At 46.7% G+C, this 21488-nt stretch overlaps 1 protein-coding gene across 3 annotated transcripts in view; it reads left to right on the forward strand.

The window, feature by feature from the left end:
• Positions 1–21488, forward strand: part of TRPM3 (transient receptor potential cation channel subfamily M member 3) — a 694734-nt gene that overhangs the window by 651352 nt on the left and 21894 nt on the right. For all 3 annotated transcript variants that reach the window (XM_063913891.1, XM_063913889.1, XM_063913890.1), the window contains one exon: positions 5806–5938. In XM_063913891.1, the coding sequence (XP_063769961.1) occupies positions 5806–5938 (133 nt within the window). The remainder of the gene's footprint in view (positions 1–5805; positions 5939–21488) is intronic.

The following is a 21488-nucleotide window of genomic DNA, read 5'->3' on the forward strand; positions in this document are numbered from 1 at the left end:
TGTATGCGGTGTGTCGGTACGGCTGTGTCGACATGTTTGATGAGGAGGCTTATGTGGAGGCGGAGCAGATGCCGATAAATGTGATGTCACCCCCTGCGGGGTCGACACCTGAGTGGATGGTTCTGTGGAAGGAATTACGCGACAGCGTCGACTCCTTGCATAAAAGGTTTGACGACATACCAAATATGGGACAGCCGGCTTCTCAGCCTGTGCCTGCCCAGGCGTCTCAAAAGCCATCAGGGGCTCTAAAACGCCCGCTCCCTCAGATGGCAGACACAGATGTCGACACGGATACTGAATCCAGTGTCGACGACGATGAGACTAATGTATCTTCCAATAGGGCCACACGTTATATGATTGAGGCAATGAAAAATGTGTTGCATATTTCTGATGTTACCCCGGGTACCACAAAAAAGGGTATTATGTTTGGAGAGAAAAAACTACCAGTTGTTTTTCCTCCATCTGAGGAATTAAATGAAGTCTGTGAAAAAGCGTGGGCTTCCCCAGATAAGAAACTGGTAATTTCTAAGAGGTTACTAATGGCGTACCCTTTCCCGCCAGAGGATAGGTCACGTTGGGAAACATCCCCTAGGGTGGATAAAGCGCTCACACGCTTGTCAAAGAAGGTGGCACTACCGTCTCCGGATACGGCCGCCCTGAAGGAATCTGCTGATAGAAAGCAGGAGGCTATCCTGAAGTCTATATATACACACACAGGTGTTATACTGAGACCAGGTATTGCTTCAGCATGGATGTGCAGTGCTGCAGCTGCGTGGTCAGATTCCCTGTCGGAAAATATTGATACCCTAGACAGGGACACTATATTGCTAACCGTAGAGCATATTAAAGACGCACTCTTATACATGAGGGATGCACAGAGGGATATTTGCCGGCTGGCATCTAAAATAAGTGCAATGTCCATTTCTGCCAGGAGAGGGTTATGGACTTGGCAGTGGACAGGAGATGCAGATTCTAAAAGGCACATGGAAGTTTTGCCTTATAAGGGTGAGGAGTTGTTCGGGGTTGGTCTCTCGGACCTCATTTCCACAGCAACAGCTGGGAAGTCTACATTTTTACCCCATGTTCCCACACAGCCAAAGAAAGCACCGTATTATCAGGTACAGTCCTTTCGGCCCAATAAGGGCAAGCGGGTTAAAGGCGCGTCCTTTCTGCCCAGAGGCAGAGGTAGAGGGAAAAAGCTGTAGCATACAGCCAGTTCCCAGGAGCAAAAGTCCTCCCCCGCTTCCTCTAAGTCCACAGCATGACGCTGGGGCTCCACAGGCGGAGCCAGGTACGGTGGGGGCCCGTCTCAAAAATTTCAGCGAACAGTGGGCTCGCTCACGGGTGGATCCCTGGATCTTTCAAGTAGTATCTCAGGGGTACAAGCTGGAATTCGAGACGTCTCCCCCCCGCCGTTTCCTCAAATCTGCCTTGCCAACAACTCCCTCAGGCAGGGAGGCAGTGTTAGAGGCAATTCACAAGCTGTATTCCCAGCAGGTGATAGTAAAGGTGCCCCTACTTCAACAAGGACGGGGTTACTATTCCACAATGTTTGTGGTACCAAAACCGGACGGTTCGGTAAGACCCATTTTAAATTTGAAATCCTTGAACACGTATATAAAAAAATTCAAGTTCAAGATGGAATCGCTCAGGGCGGTTATTGCAAGCCTGGACGAGGGGGATTACATGGTATCACTGGACATCAAGGATGCTTACCTGCATGTCCCCATTTACCATCCTCACCAGGAGTACCTCAGATTTGTGGTACAGGATTGTCATTACCAATTCCAGACGTTGCCGTTCGGTCTATCCACGGCTCCGGGGGTCTTTACCAAGGTAAGGGCCGAAATGATGATACTCCTTCGAAAGAAGGGAGTTTTAATTATCCCGTACTTGGACGATCTCCTGATAAAGGCGAGGTCCAGGGAGCAGTTGTTGGTCGGGGTAGCACTATCTCGGGAGGTGCTACAACAGCACGGCTGGATTCTAAATATTCCAAAGTCACAGCTGGTCCCTACGACACGTCTACTGTTCCTGGGGATGGTTCTGGACACAGAACAGAAAAAAGTGTTTCTCCCGGAGGAGAAGGCCAAGGAGCTGTCATCTCTAGTCAGAGGCCTCCTAAAACCAAAACAGGTGTCGGTGCATCACTGCACGCGGATCCTGGGAAAGATGGTAGCTTCCTACGAAGCAATTCCATTCGGCAGGTTCCATGCAAGAACCTTTCAGTGGGACCTGTTGGACAAGTGGTCCGGATCGCATCTTCAGATGCATCGGCTGATAACCCTGTCTCCAAGGACCAGGGTGTCTCTGCTGTGGTGGCTGCAGAGTGCTCATCTTCTCGAGGGCCGCAGATTCGGCATACAGGACTGGGTCCTGGTGACCACGGATGCCAGCCTTCGAGGCTGGGGGGCAGTCACACAGGGAAGAAACTTCCAAGGACTATGGTCAAGTCAGGAGACTTCCCTGCACATAAATATTCTGGAGCTGAGGGCCATTTACAATGCCCTAAGTCAGGCAAAACCCCTGCTTCAAAACCAGCCGGTACTGATCCAGTCAGACAACATCACGGCGGTCGCCCATGTAAACCGACAGGGCGGCACGAGAAGCAGGACGGCGATGGCAGAAGCCACAAGGATTCTCCGATGGGCGGAAAATCACGTGTTAGCACTGTCAGCAGTGTTCATTCCGGGAGTGGACAACTGGGAAGCAGACTTCCTCAGCAGGCACGACCTCCACCCGGGAGAGTGGGGACTTCATCCAGAAGTCTTCCAACTGATTGTGAACCGTTGGGAAAGGCCACAGGTGGACATGATGGCGTCCCGCCTAAACAAAAAGCTAGAAAGATATTGCGCCAGGTCAAGAGACCCGCAGGCGATAGCTGTGGACGCTATAGTGACACCGTGGGTGTACCGGTCGGTTTATGTGTTCCCTCCTCTTCCTCTCATACCAAAGGTACTGAGGATAATAAGGAGAAGAGGAGTAAGAACTATACTCATTGTTCCGGATTGGCCAAGAAGAGCTTGGTACCCGAAACTTCAAGAAATGATCTCAGAGGACCCATGGCCTCTGCCGCTCAGACAGGACCTGCTGCAGCGGGGGCCCTGTCTGTTCCAAGACTTACCGCGGCTGCGTTTGACGGCATGGCGGTTGAACACCGGATCCTGAAGGAAAAGGGCATTCCGGAGGAAGTCATTCCTACGCTGATTAAAGCTAGGAAAGAAGTAACCGCAAACCATTATCACCGCATATGGCGAAAATATGTTGCGTGGTGTGAGGCCAGGAAGGCCCCAACGGAAGAATTTCAGCTGGGCCGTTTCCTGCACTTCCTACAGTCAGGGGTGACTATGGGCCTAAAATTGGGTTCCATTAAGGTCCAGATTTCGGCTCTATCGATTTTCTTCCAGAGAGAACTGGCTTCACTACCTGAAGTTCAAACTTTTGTTAAGGGAGTGCTGCATATTCAGCCCCCTTTTGTGCCTCCAGTGGCACCTTGGGATCTCAACGTGGTGTTGGATTTCCTAAAGTCACATTGGTTTGAGCCACTTAAAACCGTGGAATTGAAGTATCTCACATGGAAAGTGGTCATGTTGTTGGCCTTGGCTTCGGCCAGGCGTGTATAAGAATTGGCGGCTTTGTCATGTAAAAGCCCTTATCTGATTTTCCATATGGATAGGGCAGAATTGAGGATTCGTCCCCAATTTCTCCCTAAGGTGGTATCAGCCTTTCATCTGAACCAACCTATCGTGGTGCCTGCGGCTACTAAAGACTTGGAGGCTTCCAAGTTGTTGGACGTAGTCAGGGCCCTGAAAATTTATGTTTCCAGGACAGCTGGAGTCAGATAGACTGACTCGCTATTTATCCTGTATGCGCCCAACAAGTTGGGTGCACCTGCTTCAAAGCAGACTATTGCTCGCTGGATCTGTAGTACGATTCAGCTTGCACATTCTGCGGCTGGACTGCCGCATCCTAAATCAGTGAAAGCCCATTCCACGAGGAAGGTGGGCTCTTCTTGGGCGGCTGCCCGAGGGGTCTCGGCTCTACAACTTTGCCGAGCAAACACATTTGCTAAATTCTACAAGTTTGACACCCTGGCTGAGGAGGATCTAGAGTTTGCCCATTCGGTGCTGCAGAGTCATCCGCACTCTCCCGCCCGTTTGGGAGCTTTGGTATAATCCCCATGGTCCTTACGGAGTTCCCAGCATCCACTAGGACGTCAGAGAAAATAAGAATGTACTCACCGGTAGTTCTATTTCTCGTAGTCCGTAGTGGATGCTGGGCGCCCATCCCAAGTGCGGATTGTCTGCAATACTTGTATATAGTTATTGTTTAACTAAAGGGTTATTGTTGAGCCATCTGTTGAGAGGCTCAGTTGTTATCATACTGTTAACTGGGTATTGTATCACGAGTTATACGGTGTGATTGGTGTGGCTGGTATGAGTCTTACCCGGGATTCAAAATCCTTCCTTATTGTGTCAGCTCTTCCGGGCACAGTATCCTAACTGAAGTCTGGAGGAGGGTCATAGTGGGAGGACCCAGTGCACACCAGTAGTCTAAAGCTTTCTTTTAGTTGTGCCCAGTCTCCTGCGGAGCCGCTATTCCCCATGGTCCTTACGGAGTCCCAGCATCCACTACGGACTACGAGAAATAGAATTACCGGTGTGTAAATTCTTATTTTTTCCTATTATTTACAGGCCACATTTTTGCAGTTAACCCTTCAGGCACATCTTACATACTGTAAACACATGTGATATGAGTTATCTCTCAATGAGGACTAATAAAGGCGCCTTTCTGTATTTTGGTTTCCCATGTACTTATATTGTGCTACAGATGTATCCTCATACACTTAGAGTCTATATGACATAGAAAAAACTACAGTATGCTATACCCCTCGGAGAGGCTCAGTCATGCCGACTGAGCCTCTCCAAGGGGTGTAGCATACTGTTGATTTTTTCTTTAAAGTGTGCATCTTATATGTATAGCAGATGCAGCAAAACACCACTCAGTCTGTACTAGAGATGCAGAGCTACAGTTGTAACTGCGCAGGAATTCAATAAACGAAACTTGGCGTGAGAAAAAGCCACATCCGCTGCATTGTAGCACTTCAGACTCACTCGCATACAGGGGTACAAATGTTGCCCATCAAATTGCTCAGTCAATCTAGCAAAGTAGTTTTGTCACTTCCACTTATTTTATTTATGTGCTAAGACACACATTTTGAGCGACCATGACCTGCCTGGTGCGCCAAGAGTTGTCACTGATGCCATAATGTATGAGGACACATCTGTATATGTGTGGATATCAGGTTGCAGCACCAGCAATGCAAGATCACTTATGTATGCCAGCTTGCAGTATAAGCACCTCCTTTTAGATTTGGACTAGTGGGAGGCATACCCAGAGCTGGACTGGGCTAATGGAAATACACGGGCATATGCATTGTTTTTTTGCTTGGTTGTATTGTCATTGAGTAACATATTATACCTGTTTGACTATTAATTAACACTTCTGTACATTGAAATCTCTTCTATTTGTCTTTTTTCTATTGTGCCACAAGCATCCAGCAGCCCACATGAACTAGGTGTATTTTATATTTCTATATTGTGCCCTAAAAATGTACAGTTCTTAGTTTAATAGCAAATTGTGTATACATAAAATAGTGTACACATTTACTTAAATACTAGATTTACTGTATTTATAATGTGTAATATGTTTAGCTTAATAATGGGCATGACAGCTATACAGCATTTTTATAAAAATGTTTATGAATACCAACAATAGATTTTGTCTGTGTTTTTCCCTGAATAGAATTATTTATAACAGAGGATGAACTTAAGAAGGTACATGATTTTGAAGAACAGTGTATAGAAGAATATTTCAGAGAAAAAGATGATCGGTTTAATTCTTCCAATGATGAAAGAATCCGAGTAACTGCAGAAAGGTGAAAATGATTTGCTGTGTTATCATTACTTGAGAAGCATTTGTCTCTATAAACTACTGTAGCATTTTCTGATCTAATATTAGATAGATATCACTGTCCTTGCTATTTGTAGCCAAAATGTTCTTAGATGCAGTCTTTGTCTTGTAATTTCCCTTATTTTTGTCCTCAAGGGCATAGCTACCATATGTGCAGGGAGTGCAGCTGCTATGGGGCCTATAGCTGAAAGAGGCCCACCTTCCCTGTCACAGTTACATGTATTATATACTAGTGATGAGCGGGTTCGGTTTCCGAGAAACCGAACCCCCCCGAGCTTTACCTTTTTTACACGGGTCCGAGCAGACTCGGATCCTCCCGCCTTGCTCAGTTAACCTGAGCGCGCCCGAACGTCATCATCCCGCTGTCGGATTCTCGCGAGATTCGGATTCTATAAGCAGCCGCGCGTCGCCGCCATTTTCACACGTGCATTGGAGATGATAGGGAGAGGACATGGCTGGCGTCCTCTCCGTTTAGTAGAAGACAGTTGATTTGATTGCTTGTGCTTGTTTATTACTATAATTGTGGGGAGGATTGGGGAGCAGCTGTTAGGAGGAGTACAGTGCAGAGTTTAGTTTTTATCCGTTCTCTGCCTGAAAAAAACGCTCCATACCATATCTGTGCTCAGTGTGCTGCATGATATATCTGTGCTGAGTGCTCACACTGCTTACTTGTGGGGACTGGGGAGCAGCTATAGCAGGAGTACAGTGCAGAGTTTTGCTGACAGTGACCACCAGTATACGTTTGTCTGCCTGAAAAACACTCCATATCTGTGCTCACAGTGTGCTGCTTTATTGTGGGGACTGGGGACCACCAGTATAATTAATATTATATAGGAGGAGTACAGTGCAGAGTGCACTGCTGTACCTACCTCTGTGTCGTCATCCATTAAGTATACTAACCATCTACATTCCTATACCTGTGGTGCATTTTAGTTTAGCAGTTTGCTGACAGTGTCCACCAGGTCCAGTATACTATATATAGCAGTACGGTAGGCCACTGCTGTACCTACCTCTGTGTCGTCACTCGTCATCCATTAAGTATACTATCCATCCATCTACATTGTATACCTGTGGTGCCTTTTTTTTAGACTAGTTTAGCAGTTTGCTGACACTGTCCACCAGGTCCAGTATACTGTATATAGCAGTACGGTAGGCCACTGCTGTGTACCTACCTCTGTGTCGTCACTCGTCATCCATTAAGTATACTATCCATCCATCTACATTGTATACCTGTGGTGCCTTTTTTTTTTAGACTAGTTTAGCAGTTTGCTGACAGTGTTCACCAGGTCCAGTATACTGTATATAGCAGTACGGTAGGCCACTGCTGTGTACCTACCTCTGTGTCGTCACTCGTCATCCATTAAGTATACTATCCATCCATCTACATTGTATACCTGTGGTGCCTTTTTTTTAGACTAGTTTAGCAGTTTGCTGACAGTGTCCACCAGGTCCAGTATACTGTATATAGCAGTACGGTAGGCCACTGCTGTGTACCTACCTCTGTGTTGTCACTCGTCATCCATTAAGTATACTATCCATCCATCTACATTGTATACCTGTGGTGCCTTTTTTTTAGACTAGTTTAGCAGTTTGCTGACAGTGTCCACCAGGTCCAGTATACTGTATATAGCAGTACGGTAGGCCACTGATGTGTACCTACCTCTGTGTCGTCACTCGTCATCCATTAAGTATACTAGTATCCATCCATCTACATTGTATACCTGTGGTGCCTTTTTTTTAGACTAGTTTAGCAGTTTTCTGACAGTGTCCACCAGGTCCAGTATACTGTATATAGCAGTACGGTAGGCCACTGCTGTGTACCTACCTCTGTGTCGTCACTCGTCATCCATTAAGTATACTAGTATCCATCCATCTACATTGTATACCTGTGGTGCCTTTTTTTTAGACTAGTTTAGCAGTTTGCTGACAGTGTCCACCAGGTCCAGTATACTGTATATAGCAGTACGGTAGGCCACTGCTGTGTACCTACCTCTGTGTCGTCACTCGTCATCCATTAAGTATACTATCCATCCATCTACATTGTATACCTGTGGTGCCTTTTAGTTGTGCGCAGTAAATATAGTAGTAGGCCATTGCTATTGATACTGGCATATAACTCCACACATTAAAAACTGGAGAACAAAAATGTGGAGGTTAAAGGGAAAGATCAAGATCCACTTCCACCTAGTGCTGAAGCTGCTGCCACTAGTCATGGCCGAGACGATGAAATGCCATCAACGTCGTCTGCCAAGGCCGATGCCCAATGTCATAGTAGAGAGCATGTCAAATCCAAAAAACAAAAGTTCAGTAAAATGACCCAAAAATCAAAATTAAAAGCATCTGAGGAGAAGCGTAAACTTGCCAATATGCCATTTACGACACGGAGTGGCAAGGAACGGCTGAGGCCCTGGCCTATGTTCATGGCTAGTGGTTCAGCTTCAAATGAGGATGGAAGCACTCATCCTCTCGCTAGAAAAAAGAAAAGACTTAAGCTGGCAAAATCACAGCAAAGAACTGTGCGTTCTTCAAAATCACAAATCCCCAAGGAGAGTCCAATTGTGTCGGTTGCGATGCCTGACCTTCCCAACACTGGACGGGAAGAGCTTGCGCCTTCCACCATTTGCATGCCCCCTGCAAGTGCTGGAAGGAGTACCCGCAGTCCAGTTCCTGATAGTCAAATTGAAGATGTCACTGTTGAAGTACACCAGGATGAGGATATGGGTGTTGCTGGCGCTGGGGAGGAAATTGACAAGGAGGATTCTGATGGTGAGGTGGTTTGTTTAAGTCAGGCACCCGGGGAGACACCTATTGTCCGTGGGAGGAATATGGCCATTGACATGCCTGGTCAAAATACAAAAAAAATCAGCTCTTCGGTGTAGAATTATTTCAACACAAATGCGGACAACAGGTGTCAAGCCGTGTGTTGCCTTTGTCAAGCTGTAATAAGTAGGGGTAAGGATGTTAACCACCTCGGAACATCCTCCCTTATACGTCACCTGCAGCGCATTCATCATAAGTCAGTGACACGTTCAAAAACTTTGGGTGACAGCGGAAGCAGTCCACTGACCACTAAATCCCTTCCTCTTGTAACCACGCTCCTGCAAACCACACCACCAACTCCCTCAGTGTCAATTTCCTCCTTACCCAGGAAAGCCAATAGTCCTGCAGGCCATGTCACTGGCAAGTCTGACGAGTCCTCTCCTGCCTGGGATTCCTCCGATGCATCCTTGAGTGTAACGCCTACTGCTGCTGGCGCTGCTGCTGTTGTTGCTGCTGGGAGTCAATCGTCATCCCAGAGGGGAAGTCGGAAGACCACTTGTACTACTTCCAGTAAGCAATTGACTGTCCAACAGTCCTTTGCGAGGAAGATGAAATATCACAGCAGTCATCCTGCTGCAAAGCGGATAACTGAGGCCTTGGCAGCCTGGGCGGTGAGAAACGTGGTTCCGGTATCCATCGTTAATTCAGAGCCAACTAGAGACTTGATTGAGGTACTGTGTCCCCGGTACCAAATACCATCTAGGTTCCATTTCTCTAGGCAGGCGATACCAAAAATGTACACAGACCTCAGAAAAAGACTCACCAGTGTCCTAAAAAATGCAGTTGTACCCAATGTCCACTTAACCACGGACATGTGGACAAGTGGAGCAGGGCAGACTCAGGACTGTATGACTGATAGCCCACTGGGTAGATGTATTGCCTCCCGCAGCAAGAACAGCAGCGGCGGCACCAGTAGCAGCATCTCGCAAACGCCAACTCGTTCCTAGGCAGGCTACGCTTTGTATCACCGCTTTCCAGAATAGCCACACAGCTGAAAACCTCTTACGGCAACTGAGGAAGATCATCGCAGAATGGCTTACCCCAATTGGACTCTCCTGGGGATTTGTGACATCGGACAACGCCAGCAATATTGTGCGTGCATTACATCTGGGCAAATTCCATCACGTCCCATGTTTTGCACATACCTTGAATTTGGTGGTGCAGAATTATTTAAAAAATGACAGGGGCGTGCAAGAGATGCTGTCGGTGGCCCGAAGAATTGCGGGCCACTTTCGGCGTTCAGGCACCGCGTACCGAAGACTGGAGCACCACCAAACATTCCTGAACCTGCCCTGCCATCATCTGAAGCAAGAGGTGGTAACGAGGTGGAATTCAACCCTCTATATGCTTCAGAGGATGGAGGAGCAGCAAAAGGCCATTCAAGCCTATACATCTGGCCACGATATAGGCAAAGGAGGTGGAATGCACCTGACTCAAGCGCAGTGGAGAATGATTTCAACGTTGTGCAAGGTTCTGCAACCCTTTGAACTTGCCACACGTGAAGTCAGTTCAGACACTGCCAGCCTGAGTCAGGTCATTCCCCTCATCAGGCTTTTGCAGAAGAAGCTGGAGACATTGAAGGAGGAGCTAAAACAGAGCTATTCCGCTAGGCATGTGGGACTTGTGGATGGAGCCCTTAATTCGCTGAACCAGGATTCACGGGTGGTCACTACATTTTGGCCACCGTGCTCGATCCTAGATTTAAAACCTACGTTGTATCTCTCTTTCCGGCAGACACAAGTCTGCAGAGGTTCAAAGACCTGCTGGTGAGAAAATTGTCAAGTCAAGCGGAACGTGACCCGTCACCATCTCCTCCTTCACATTCTCCCGCAACTGGGGGTGCGAGGAAAAGGCTAAGAATTCCGAGCCCACCCGCTGGCGGTGATGCAGGGCAGTCTGGAGCGAGTGCTGACATCTGGTCCGGACTGAAGGACCTGCCAACGATTAATGTCGTCTACTGTCACTGCATATGATTCTCTCACCATTGAAAGAATGGTGGAGGATTATATGAGTGACCGCATCCAAGTAGGCACGTCAGACAGTCCGTACGTATACTGGCAGGAAAAAGAGGCAATTTGGAGGCCCTTGCACAAACTGGCTTTATTCTACCTAAGTTGCCCTCCCTCCAGTGTGTACTCCGAAAGAGTGTTTAGTGCAGCCGCTCACCTTGTCAGCAATCGGCGTACGAGGTTACTTCCAGAAAATGTGGAGAAGATGATGTTCATTAAAATGAATTATAATCAATTCCTCCGTGGAGACATTCACCAGCAGCAATTGCCTCCAGAAAGTACACGGGGACTTGAGATGGTGGATTCCAGTGGGGACGAATTAATAATCTGTGAGGAGGGGGATGTACACAGTGAAAGGGGTGAGGAATCGGAGGATGATGATGAGGTGGACATCTTGCCTCTGTAGAGCCAGTTTGTGCAAGGAGAGATTGATTGCTTCTTTTTTGGTGGGGGCCCAAACCAACCAGTCATTTCTGTCACAGTCGTGTGGCAGACCCTGTCGCTGAAATGATGGGTTGTTAAAGTGTGCATGTCCTGTTTATACAACATAAGGGTGGGTGGGAGGGCCCAAGGACAATTCCATCTTGCACTTCTTTTTTTTTTCATTTTTCTTTGCATCATGTGCTGTTTGGGGACAATTTTTTGGAAGGGCCATCCTGTCTTGATTGACACTGCAGTGCCACTCCTAGATGGGCCAGGTGTTTGTGTCGGCCACTTGGGTCGCTTAGCTTAGTCACACAGCGACCTTGGTGCGCCTCTTTTTTTCTTTGCATCATGTGCTGTTTGGGGACTATTTTTTTGAAGTGCCATCCTGTCTGACACTGCAGTGCCACTCCTAGATGGGCCAGGTGTTTGTGTCGGCCACTTGGGTCGCTTAGCTTAGTCACACAGCCACCTTGGTGCGCCTCTTTTTTTCTTTGCATCATGTGCTGTTTGGGGAGTATTTTTTGGAAGGGCCATCCTGTCTTGATTGACACTGCAGTGCCACTCCTAGATGGGCCAGGTGTTTGTGTCGGCCACTTGTGTCGCTTAGCTTAGTCACACAGCCACCTTGGTGCGCCTCTTTTTTTCTTTGCATCATGTGCTGTTTGGGGACTATTTTTTTTAAGTGCCATCCTGTCTGACACTGCAGTGCCACTCCTAGATGGGCCAGGTGTTTGTGTCGGCCACTTGGGTCGCTTAGCTTAGTCACACAGCCACCTTGGTGCGCCTCTTTTTTTCTTTGCATCATGTGCTGTTTGGGGACTATTTTTTTGAAGTGCCATCCTGTCTGACACTGCAGTGCCACTCCTAGATGGGCCAGGTGTTTGTGTCCGCCACTTGGCTCGCTTAGCTTAGTCACACAGCCACCTTGGTGCGCCTCTTTTTTTCTTTGCATCATGTGCTGTTTGGGGAGTATTTTTTGGAAGGGCCATCCTGTCTTGATTGACACTGCAGTGCCACTCCTAGATGGGCCAGGTGTTTGTGTCGGCCACTTGTGTCGCTTAGCTTAGTCACACAGCCACCTTGGTGCGCCTCTTTTTTTCTTTGCATCATGTGCTGTTTGGGGACTATTTTTTTGAAGTGCCATCCTGTCTGACACTGCAGTGCCACTCCTAGATGGGCCAGGTGTTTGTGTCGGCCACTTGGGTCGCTTAGCTTAGTCACACAGCTACCTCATTGCGCCTCTTTTTTTCTTTGCATCATGTGCTGTTTGGGGACTATTTTTTTGAAGTGCCATCCTGTCTGACACTGCAGTGCCACTCCTAGATGGGCCAGGTGTTTGTGTCGGCCACTTGGGTCGCTTAGCTTAGTCACACAGCGACCTTGGTGCGCCTCTTTTTTTTCTTTGCATCATGTGCTGTTTAGGGAGTATTTTTTGGAAGGGCCATCCCGTCTTGATTGACACTGCAGTGCCACTCCTAGATGGGCCAGGTGTTTGTGTCGGCCACTTGTGTCGCTTAGCTTAGTCACACAGCCACCTTGGTGCGCCTCTTTTTTTCTTTGCATCATGTGCTGTTTGGGGACTATTTTTTTGAAGTGCCATCCTGTCTGACACTGCAGTGCCACTCCTAGATGGGCCAGGTGTTTGTGTCGGCCACTTGGCTCGCTTAGCTTAGTCACACAGCCACCTTGGTGCGCCTCTTTTTTTCTTTGCATCATGTGCTGTTTGGGGAGTATTTTTTGGAAGGGCCATCCTGTCTTGATTGACACTGCAGTGCCACTCCTAGATGGGCCAGGTGTTTGTGTCGGCCACTTGTGTCGCTTAGCTTAGTCACACAGCCACCTTGGTGCGCCTCTTTTTTTTCTTTGCATCATGTGCTGTTTAGGGAGTATTTTTTGGAAGGGCCATCCTGTCTTGATTGACACTGCAGTGCCACTCCTAGATGGGCCAGGTGTTTGTGTCGGCCACTTGTGTCGCTTAGCTTAGTCACACAGCCACCTTGGTGCGCCTCTTTTTTTCTTTGCATCATGTGCTGTTTGGGGACTATTTTTTTGAAGTGCCATCCTGTCTGACACTGCAGTGCCACTCCTAGATGGGCCAGGTGTTTGTGTCGGCCACTTGGGTCGCTTAGCTTAGTCACACAGCTACCTCATTGCGCCTCTTTTTTTCTTTGCATCATGTGCTGTTTGGGGACTATTTTTTTGAAGTGCCATCCTGTCTGACACTGCAGTGCCACTCCTAGATGGGCCAGGTGTTTGTGTCGGCCACTTGGGTCGCTTAGCTTAGTCACACAGCGACCTTGGTGCGCCTCTTTTTTTTCTTTGCATCATGTGCTGTTTAGGGAGTATTTTTTGGAAGGGCCATCCTGTCTTGATTGACACTGCAGTGCCACTCCTAGATGGGCCAGGTGTTTGTGTCGGCCACTTGGGTCGCTTAGCTTAGCCATCCAGCGACCTCGGGGCAAATTTTAGGACTAAAAATAATATTGTGAGGTGTGAGGTGTTCAGAATAGACTGAAAATGAGTGGAAATTATGGTTATTGAGGTTAATAATACTATGGGATCAAAATGACCCCCAAATTCTATGATTTAAGCTGTTTTTGAGGGTTTTTTGAAAAAAACACCCGAATCCAAAACACACCCGAATCCGACAAAAAATTTTCGGTAAGGTTTTGCCAAAACGCGTCCGAATCCAAAACACAAAACCCGAAAAATTTCCGGTGCACATCACTATTATATACACAGGCATAGCTACCATAGATGCAGGGAGTGCAGCTGCTATGGGGCCTATACCTGAAAGAGGCCCACCTTCCCTGTCACAGTTACATGTATTATATACACAGTTATAGCTACCATAGGTGCAGGGAGTACAGCTGCTATGGGGCCCGTTGCTGAAAGAGGCCCACCTTCCCTGTCACAGTTACATGTATTATATACACAGGCATAGCTACCATAGGTGCAGGGAGTACAGCTGCTATGGGGCCCAGAGCTGAGAGAGGCCACCTTCCCTGTCACAGTTACATGTATTATATACACAGGCATAGCTACCATAGGTGCAGGGAGTACAGCTGCTATGGGGCCCAGAGCTGAGAGAGGCCACCTTCCCTGTCACAGTTACATGTATTATATACACAGGCATAGCTACCATGGGTGCAGGGAGTACAGCTGCTATGGGGCCCAGAGCTGAGAGAGGCCACCATCCCTGTCACAGTTACATGTGTTATATACACAGGCATAGCTACCATACGTGCAGGGAGTACAGCTGCTATGGGGCCCATTGTTGAGAGGGGCCACCTTCCCTGTCACAGTTACATGTGTTATATACACATGCATAGCTACCATACGTGCAGGGAGTACAGCTGCTATGGGGCCCAGTGCTGAGAGGGGCCACCTTCCCTGTCACAGTTACATGTGTTATATACACAGGCATAGCTACCATACGTGCAGGGAGTACAGCTGCTATGGGGCCCAGTGCTGAAAGGGGCCACCTTCCCTGTCACAGTTACATGTGTTATATACACAGGCATAGCTACCATACGTGCAGGGAGTACAGCTGCTATGGGGCCCAGTGCTGAGAGGGGCCACCTTCCCTGTCAAAGTAACATAAAGGCGGAGATTCAAATGTTTTAAAAGTTGGTTGGGTGACTGTTTTTTTCCTGTCTATTAGATAGGAAAAAAACAGACTCCCAACTGACTTTTCAAACATTTGAATCTCCCCTAAAGTATATTTTTATACATTTTTCACCATCGGTGGTATATAGGGACCCTTATAAACGTTTGCATTGGGGCCTACAATAAATTAGTTATGTCCCTGCACCTGCTCATTGCAGTGTGGTATAAAATGAACTGGAGGGCATTATAATGTTACATAATATGAGCTGGGGCATTGTAATGTGGTATAATATGAACTGGGGACACTGTATGTCATAATATGAGTTGGGGGCATTGTGTCTCATAATGTGTACTGGCAGTCCTACAATGTGATATAACGTGAACTAGGGCATTACTAGGGTTCAAAAAATGAACTAGAGCACTACTATGGGGCATAGCAGGGCCGTAACTAGGTGTGTGCCGATGGTGCCTTGCCCACAGCGCAAATGCACTGAAGGCGCACCATCAGGCATCACACCCCCGTACGGCCATTTTCACCAGCAAGTTTTTACTGCCTCTTGTGTCCTCTGCGCTTTTGTTCCGCCGGCGCTTGTGTCCCCGTCACTGAGCGCTGTAATAGACGCCATCTGGCAGCGCCAGACTTCTCCCTGTCCTGCTGCCGCCATCTTCCCCCTGTCCTGCTACCGCCGCCGTCCCCGAGTCCTGCTGTGTCTGCAAGGGAGTGGAAGCGGAGGTCTTGCGCAGCCGTCATAGCAGTCATCCCCCCACTCCGTGCTGAGTCCCGTTTGTGCCGCCGGCTGTGTTGTGCTGATGCTGTTAAGGGCTGCGGAGCTTCGTCACTCCCCCCAATCCGGCCCTGAGTCCAGCTTGCGCCGCCGGCTGTGTGTAGCTGTCACTGTATAGGGCACTGGAGTGACGCAGCAGCTGCCGTCCCCAAGGAGAGAGCCTGCATTCTGTGGATGTTGGATTGTAGCCATCCCATAGGCGAGTAAAAAACACACACTTACACTCTCACCCCCTGCCTGCTTAATATGTAAAAATGGGGACTCTGTTACTGTAATGTGTATAAATGGGGACTCTGTTACTGTAATGTGTAAAAAAGGGGGAATCTACTGCCATAATGTGTAAATAAGAGGGACTCTGCCTGCCGTAATGTGTAAAAAGGGGACGCTGTCTGTCATAATGTGTAAAAAGGGGGACGCTGTCTACCGTAATGTGGAAAAAGGGGACGCTGTCTGCCGTAATGTGTAAAAAGGGGACTCTGCCTGCCGTAATGTGTAAAAAGGGGACGCTGTCTGCCATAATGTGTAAAAGGGGGACGCTGTCTGCCGTAATGTGTAAAAAGGGGGACTGGCTGCCGTAATGTGTAAAAAGGGGGACTGGCTGCCGTAAAGTGTAAAAAGGGGGACTGGCTGCCATAATGTGTAAAAAGGGGGACTGGCTGCCGTAAAGTGTAAAAGGGGCTCTACCTGGTGTAGTGGCGCTACTGTGCAGCGTAATTTGAATAATGGAGACTACTGTGCACCGTAGTATGAATTGGTATTATTTTGTGACCATGCCCCTTCCCCCATGAAGCCACGCCCCTATATATTTTCCGTGCGCCTATGGCGCGCACTTCCCCTATCTTGCATGGGGGGCGCCAATGCTGTTTCTTGCACACAGCGCTAAAATGCCTAGTTACGGCACTGGGGCATAGCATTAACAACTGCTGCAGAGAGGGGATGGGTTAGGGAAGGGGAGGGTGAAAATTATTGCCCCCTCCGATATTGGGATCTTCATTCTCTCTCTACTTTATCTCTCTCCGATCTTTGATAAATCTATCCCATTGTGTTACGAAATTATTTTATGCAGCTTTTCCTACTTGTATCCCACAGAATCCTTCAAAATGACAGTCACACGCTATAATTTACTGATTTACATTTTGTTACCTTTTTAATTTCAGCTTTGGAGGCATCCCTAAATTTAGTAAATACTCAACATAGTTACGTTAGCACATTTGGGTCAGGCTCGCACCCGAAAAGGAGCATGGCATAGTTGGAGGGATGTGTCCTTGCTGGAATTCCCCTGTTTACATCACTCCAGTGGTATGCTACTCCCGGAGACACTGACTACACTGTCAGCTTCTTCTCAGTGACAGGAGCAGGGCACTTCAGCATAATGTCACCATGCACTGCAGTGGAGCTGGCATTGTGGTGTCACCCCCTGGAAGGGTGACTCCTGGTTGCGGTCAGCACCCCCCGAAACCCCTCTTGTGAAGCCCCTGCTTATTACTCTTATACAGGGAGTTCGGAGAGCGCCTCCGCAGTAAGTGCTGACTCTAGCTACAAATCTCCTATGCAGCTGTGAGAGTCCAGAGAGATCTATATTTTCTTTATCGCCTACAATTATTTTTTTCTATTTTATCATTCAAAGACCCAATATTATTTGTATTTTTCTTGCTGTTTACATAATATTTAAAAATAGTTTGGGATTAGACTTGACTATCTGTTGTAATCTATTTTTCTGCTTCATTTTTTTTATTTTGCTGCATTCTTTATACTGTAATTCAATAAAAAAAATTCCAGTCCATTCTAATTTTTACAATTTTAATGCTCTTTTATTAATTACAGTACTTTCATCATTCTAATTGGTTGGCTTTTAGTTCCAGTGGGGGATTGAGAGTTGCTGTGTGGGAGGGAGGGGGGTTTGGGTCCAAGATGGGGAGAGAGAAGGAACAAAGAGGAAGCTGAGGCGGAAGAGGGGATCCCAGCTTAGAGCAACCTGCTACACACTGTAGGAGTCAAATCCAGGTGTGTGGGGGGCGGGGGGGAGGGGGGGAGGCCCAGGATGAAGTGGAGCAGCCAGAAAGGGGATTATCTCCATCCAGAGACAACAGGCGTATAGATGACATTAAGTGACCCAGACTATTGAATGGTGCTTCTAAAATTAGAGGTGCCCCCTTGCGCCACCCCCCTTCCCCGTTTCGACACCAATGAAGGCGACCACATATTATGTTGCTGCCCTTTCAATTTGTAATAATAATTGTATTCAAAGCAGTCATTTATGCAAAGAAGAACCTGGTTAAGATCCCTGGGACCCTAGGAATTATACTGGTTTGGGTCCTTTCTCCCCCCCATCAGTTGTAAAAATGACAGCATTCTGGATCTTTCCGTGCCTACTAGGCCCTAAGTGGGAGCAGCCAGACACATAGATAATGCTAAGCGACCCATACTATTGACTGGTGCCTCTAAAATGAGAGACACCCCCTTGCCCCCCCCCCCATTCCTACACAGATGAGGGTGACCACATACTATGTTGTTGCCCTTTCAATTTGTAATAATAATTACATTTCAGAGCAGTTGTTTATAGTAACATAGTAACATAGTAATTGAGGTTGAATAAAGGCAAAATGCCCATCGTGTTCAACCTATATTAAGTTGTGTTGATTATAATGTACCTGCTGAAGTAATGTTTTATGACCAGTTACTGTAACAACTATAAATCATGTTATGCCCGGATTATCAAAGTCAATATTTTAAATGTTATAACCTTGGATATCATTGTCAGTCAGAAATTTATCCAATCCTTTTTTAAATGCATTTACAGAATCAGCCATTACTACCTTCCCTGGCAGTGAATTCCAAATCCTTATTGCCCTAACAGTGAAGAACCCTTTCCTCCGTTGCGTACGGAATTTTCTCTCCTCCAGCCTCAGCGAGTGCCCACATGTCCTAAACTGTGTTCTTTTAATAAATAATTCCTCTAATAACTCTTTGTGATGTCCCTTTACATATTTGAAGATATTAATAATATCTCCTCTTAGGCGCCTCTTTTGTAGTGTATACATATTCACCCTAGTAAGCCTTTCCTCGTAATCCAGTCCCTCTAGCCCTTTAATCAATTTAGTAGCTCGTCTTTGAACCCTTTTGAGTTCACCGATATCTTTTTTTATACAGTGGTGCCCATAACTGAACACAATATTCCAGGTGCAGACGTACCAATGATTTATACAGCTGCAGGATTACATCCTCGTCCCTTGTCTCAATTCCCCGTTTCATGCACGCTAGCACCTTACTTGCCTTTTTTACTGCGCTTTGACATTGTGTACGGTTATTAAACCTATTATCAATGAGTACTCCCAAATCTTTTTCCAATACTGTTACCCCTAGACTTTCCCCAAAAGTAGGATGCAAGTTTGTTTTTAGTCCCAAAATGCATAACCTTGCATTTTTCTATATTGAACCTCATTCTCCATTTAGACGCCCAGGTTTCAAGTTTAGATAAATCATTCTGCAGAGACTCCACGTCTTTTTCCGAATTAATTACCCGGCCTACACAGTTTAGTATCATCTACAAAGATTGACACTGTGCTTTCCAGTCCTATTTCTAGGTCATTGATAAATATGTTGAGCAGTAGTAGCCCGAGTACAGACCCTTGTGGTATTCTGCTGACTACTGGGGTCCAGCTTGAGGACTTCCCGTTGACCACTACTCGCTGTACCCGGTTATCCAGCCAGTTACTTATCCACGTGCAAACAGTTTTTCCTAGGCCAAGCTCCTTTAATTTGATGATCAGTCTCCTGTGAGGCACTGTATCGAAGGCTTTTGCAAAATCTAAGTAGACCACATCCACTGCTTTTCCCTGGTCGAGATTATTGCTCACTTCCTCGTAGAAGCTAATTAACTTACTCCTGTATGCTATCCCTTAGAATTCCTTCCAATATTTTCCCCACTATAGACGTCAAACTAACCGGTCTGTAGTTACCCGGATGATTTTTGGATCCCTTTTTAAATAATGGCACTACCTCAGCCATACGCCAATCCTTCGGTACCATACCTGATCTAATTGAACTATTGAAAATCAAATATAAGGGTCTTGCTAGTTCTGACCTAAGCTCCATAAGAACCCTCGTGTGAAGTCCATCAGGACCAGGTGGTTTGTTAATCTTAATTTTGCTTAGTCTCTCCCGGACTACTTCTTCTTAAACAGGTATCTAACCACGAATCATCATTACTGTCACTATCTTTATGTACTCCTCCCACCATCAGTTCTTCTCTGGTGAACACTGATGAAAAAAATGTGTTCAATATTTCCGCTGTTATTTTGTCATCATTTATCAATACTCCAAATTCATCTTTTATTGGACCTATGTTCTCCTTTTTTAACTTTTTACTGTTTATGTATTTAAAAAACTTTTTAGGATTGGTTTTACTCTCTATAGCGATTTGCTTTTCATTTTCCATTTTAGCTGCTCTTATTGCTTTTTGCCATTTTTTATTGCATTCCTTGTAATACTTGAATGACTCCTCCTTTCCATTAGATTTAAATGCTTTGAAAGCACGCTTCTTGTTATCCACTTCTGCCTTGACCTTCTTGTTAAGCCACATCGGTTTGAGTTTAGTACTCCTGCGTTTACTGCCCATGCCTATCTAGCAACCCTTTTAAAGCATCCCACATTTCCGAAGTGTTCTTGTTATGAAACAAAAATTCCCACTCAATGTCTTTAAGTGCACATCTCAGCATACTGAAATTAGCCTTCCTAAAGTTAAATGTTTTGGTTGAACCCTTATAGCTGTGTTTCCTGAAACTGATGTCGAATGTGATCATATAGTGATCACTGTTACCCAAAGTCTCCCCAACTTTAGTGTAAGATATATTGTCCACATTATTAGCAATTACTAGATCCAGAGTAGTTTTACCCCTAGTCGGGTCCTCGACTAATTGAGACAAGTAATGATCTTTTAACATATTTAAGAACCTGTTGCCCCTCGCTTTAACACATGAATCGTTACTCCAATTTATATCAGGATAATTAAAATCCCCAATCACTATGATGTCCCCCAATCCCGCAGCCCTTTAGATTTGCTGCAAGAGTTGTTCTTCCTCATGTATGCTAATATCCGGTTGTTTGTAGCACGTGCCTATGACTAGTTTTTTTGCATCAATAACCCCACTTGAAATTTCTACCCATAGTGACTCCACTTTATCGCCAGTTCCCTCATAAATAACCTCCTTTAAGTGTGGTTTAAGAGATGGTTTAACATAAAGACATACACCTCCTCCTATTTTGCTTGCCCTGTCCCTCCTGAAAAGAGAATACCCCTCCATGTATGCAACCCAGTCGTGAGAGTCATCCCACCATGTTTCCGTAATACCTATAATTTCACACTCAGCCTTTGATGCTAACAATTCCAATTCCCCCATTTTACCTGCTAGACTTCTTGCAGTATGGTGTCCAGACTGCCTGAGCTGAGAGCTCCTCCAGCTGCGCGTCCTGCTACTATCAGCACGGGATAGAATAGGAGTCAGGAAGGACTGAGCAGCAGGCATAGTGTGTGGGGGTGCTGGACATTAGGGGGTGCCTGTGCCCCCATGCGCACGCCTATGCTTACAACTATGCCCAGTTACATGGGGACCCGACCGGCCTATTACTCATCCCTCTCACCAGCTGGCCCTCCTCCCGCAGGTCTCTGCCAGGAGCCACCACTGCCAAAGCTGGTGGTATGTATGCAGCTTGAGCTTCCACTTCCGGTTAGACATGATCCACTCCAGGCTGCCGGCGGCGCCGCCCTCCTCACTGTGGTGCCTTACTCGGTTGTGTAACCTGCGTAATGGGTGGGCCGACCCTGCCCCCAATGATGAAAGAACCCATTACATAAAATATGTGTAAA

Source organism: Pseudophryne corroboree, chromosome 1 (genome assembly GCF_028390025.1).
Source record: "Pseudophryne corroboree isolate aPseCor3 chromosome 1, aPseCor3.hap2, whole genome shotgun sequence".
In the NCBI taxonomy this organism is placed as follows: Eukaryota; Metazoa; Chordata; class Amphibia; order Anura; family Myobatrachidae; genus Pseudophryne; species Pseudophryne corroboree.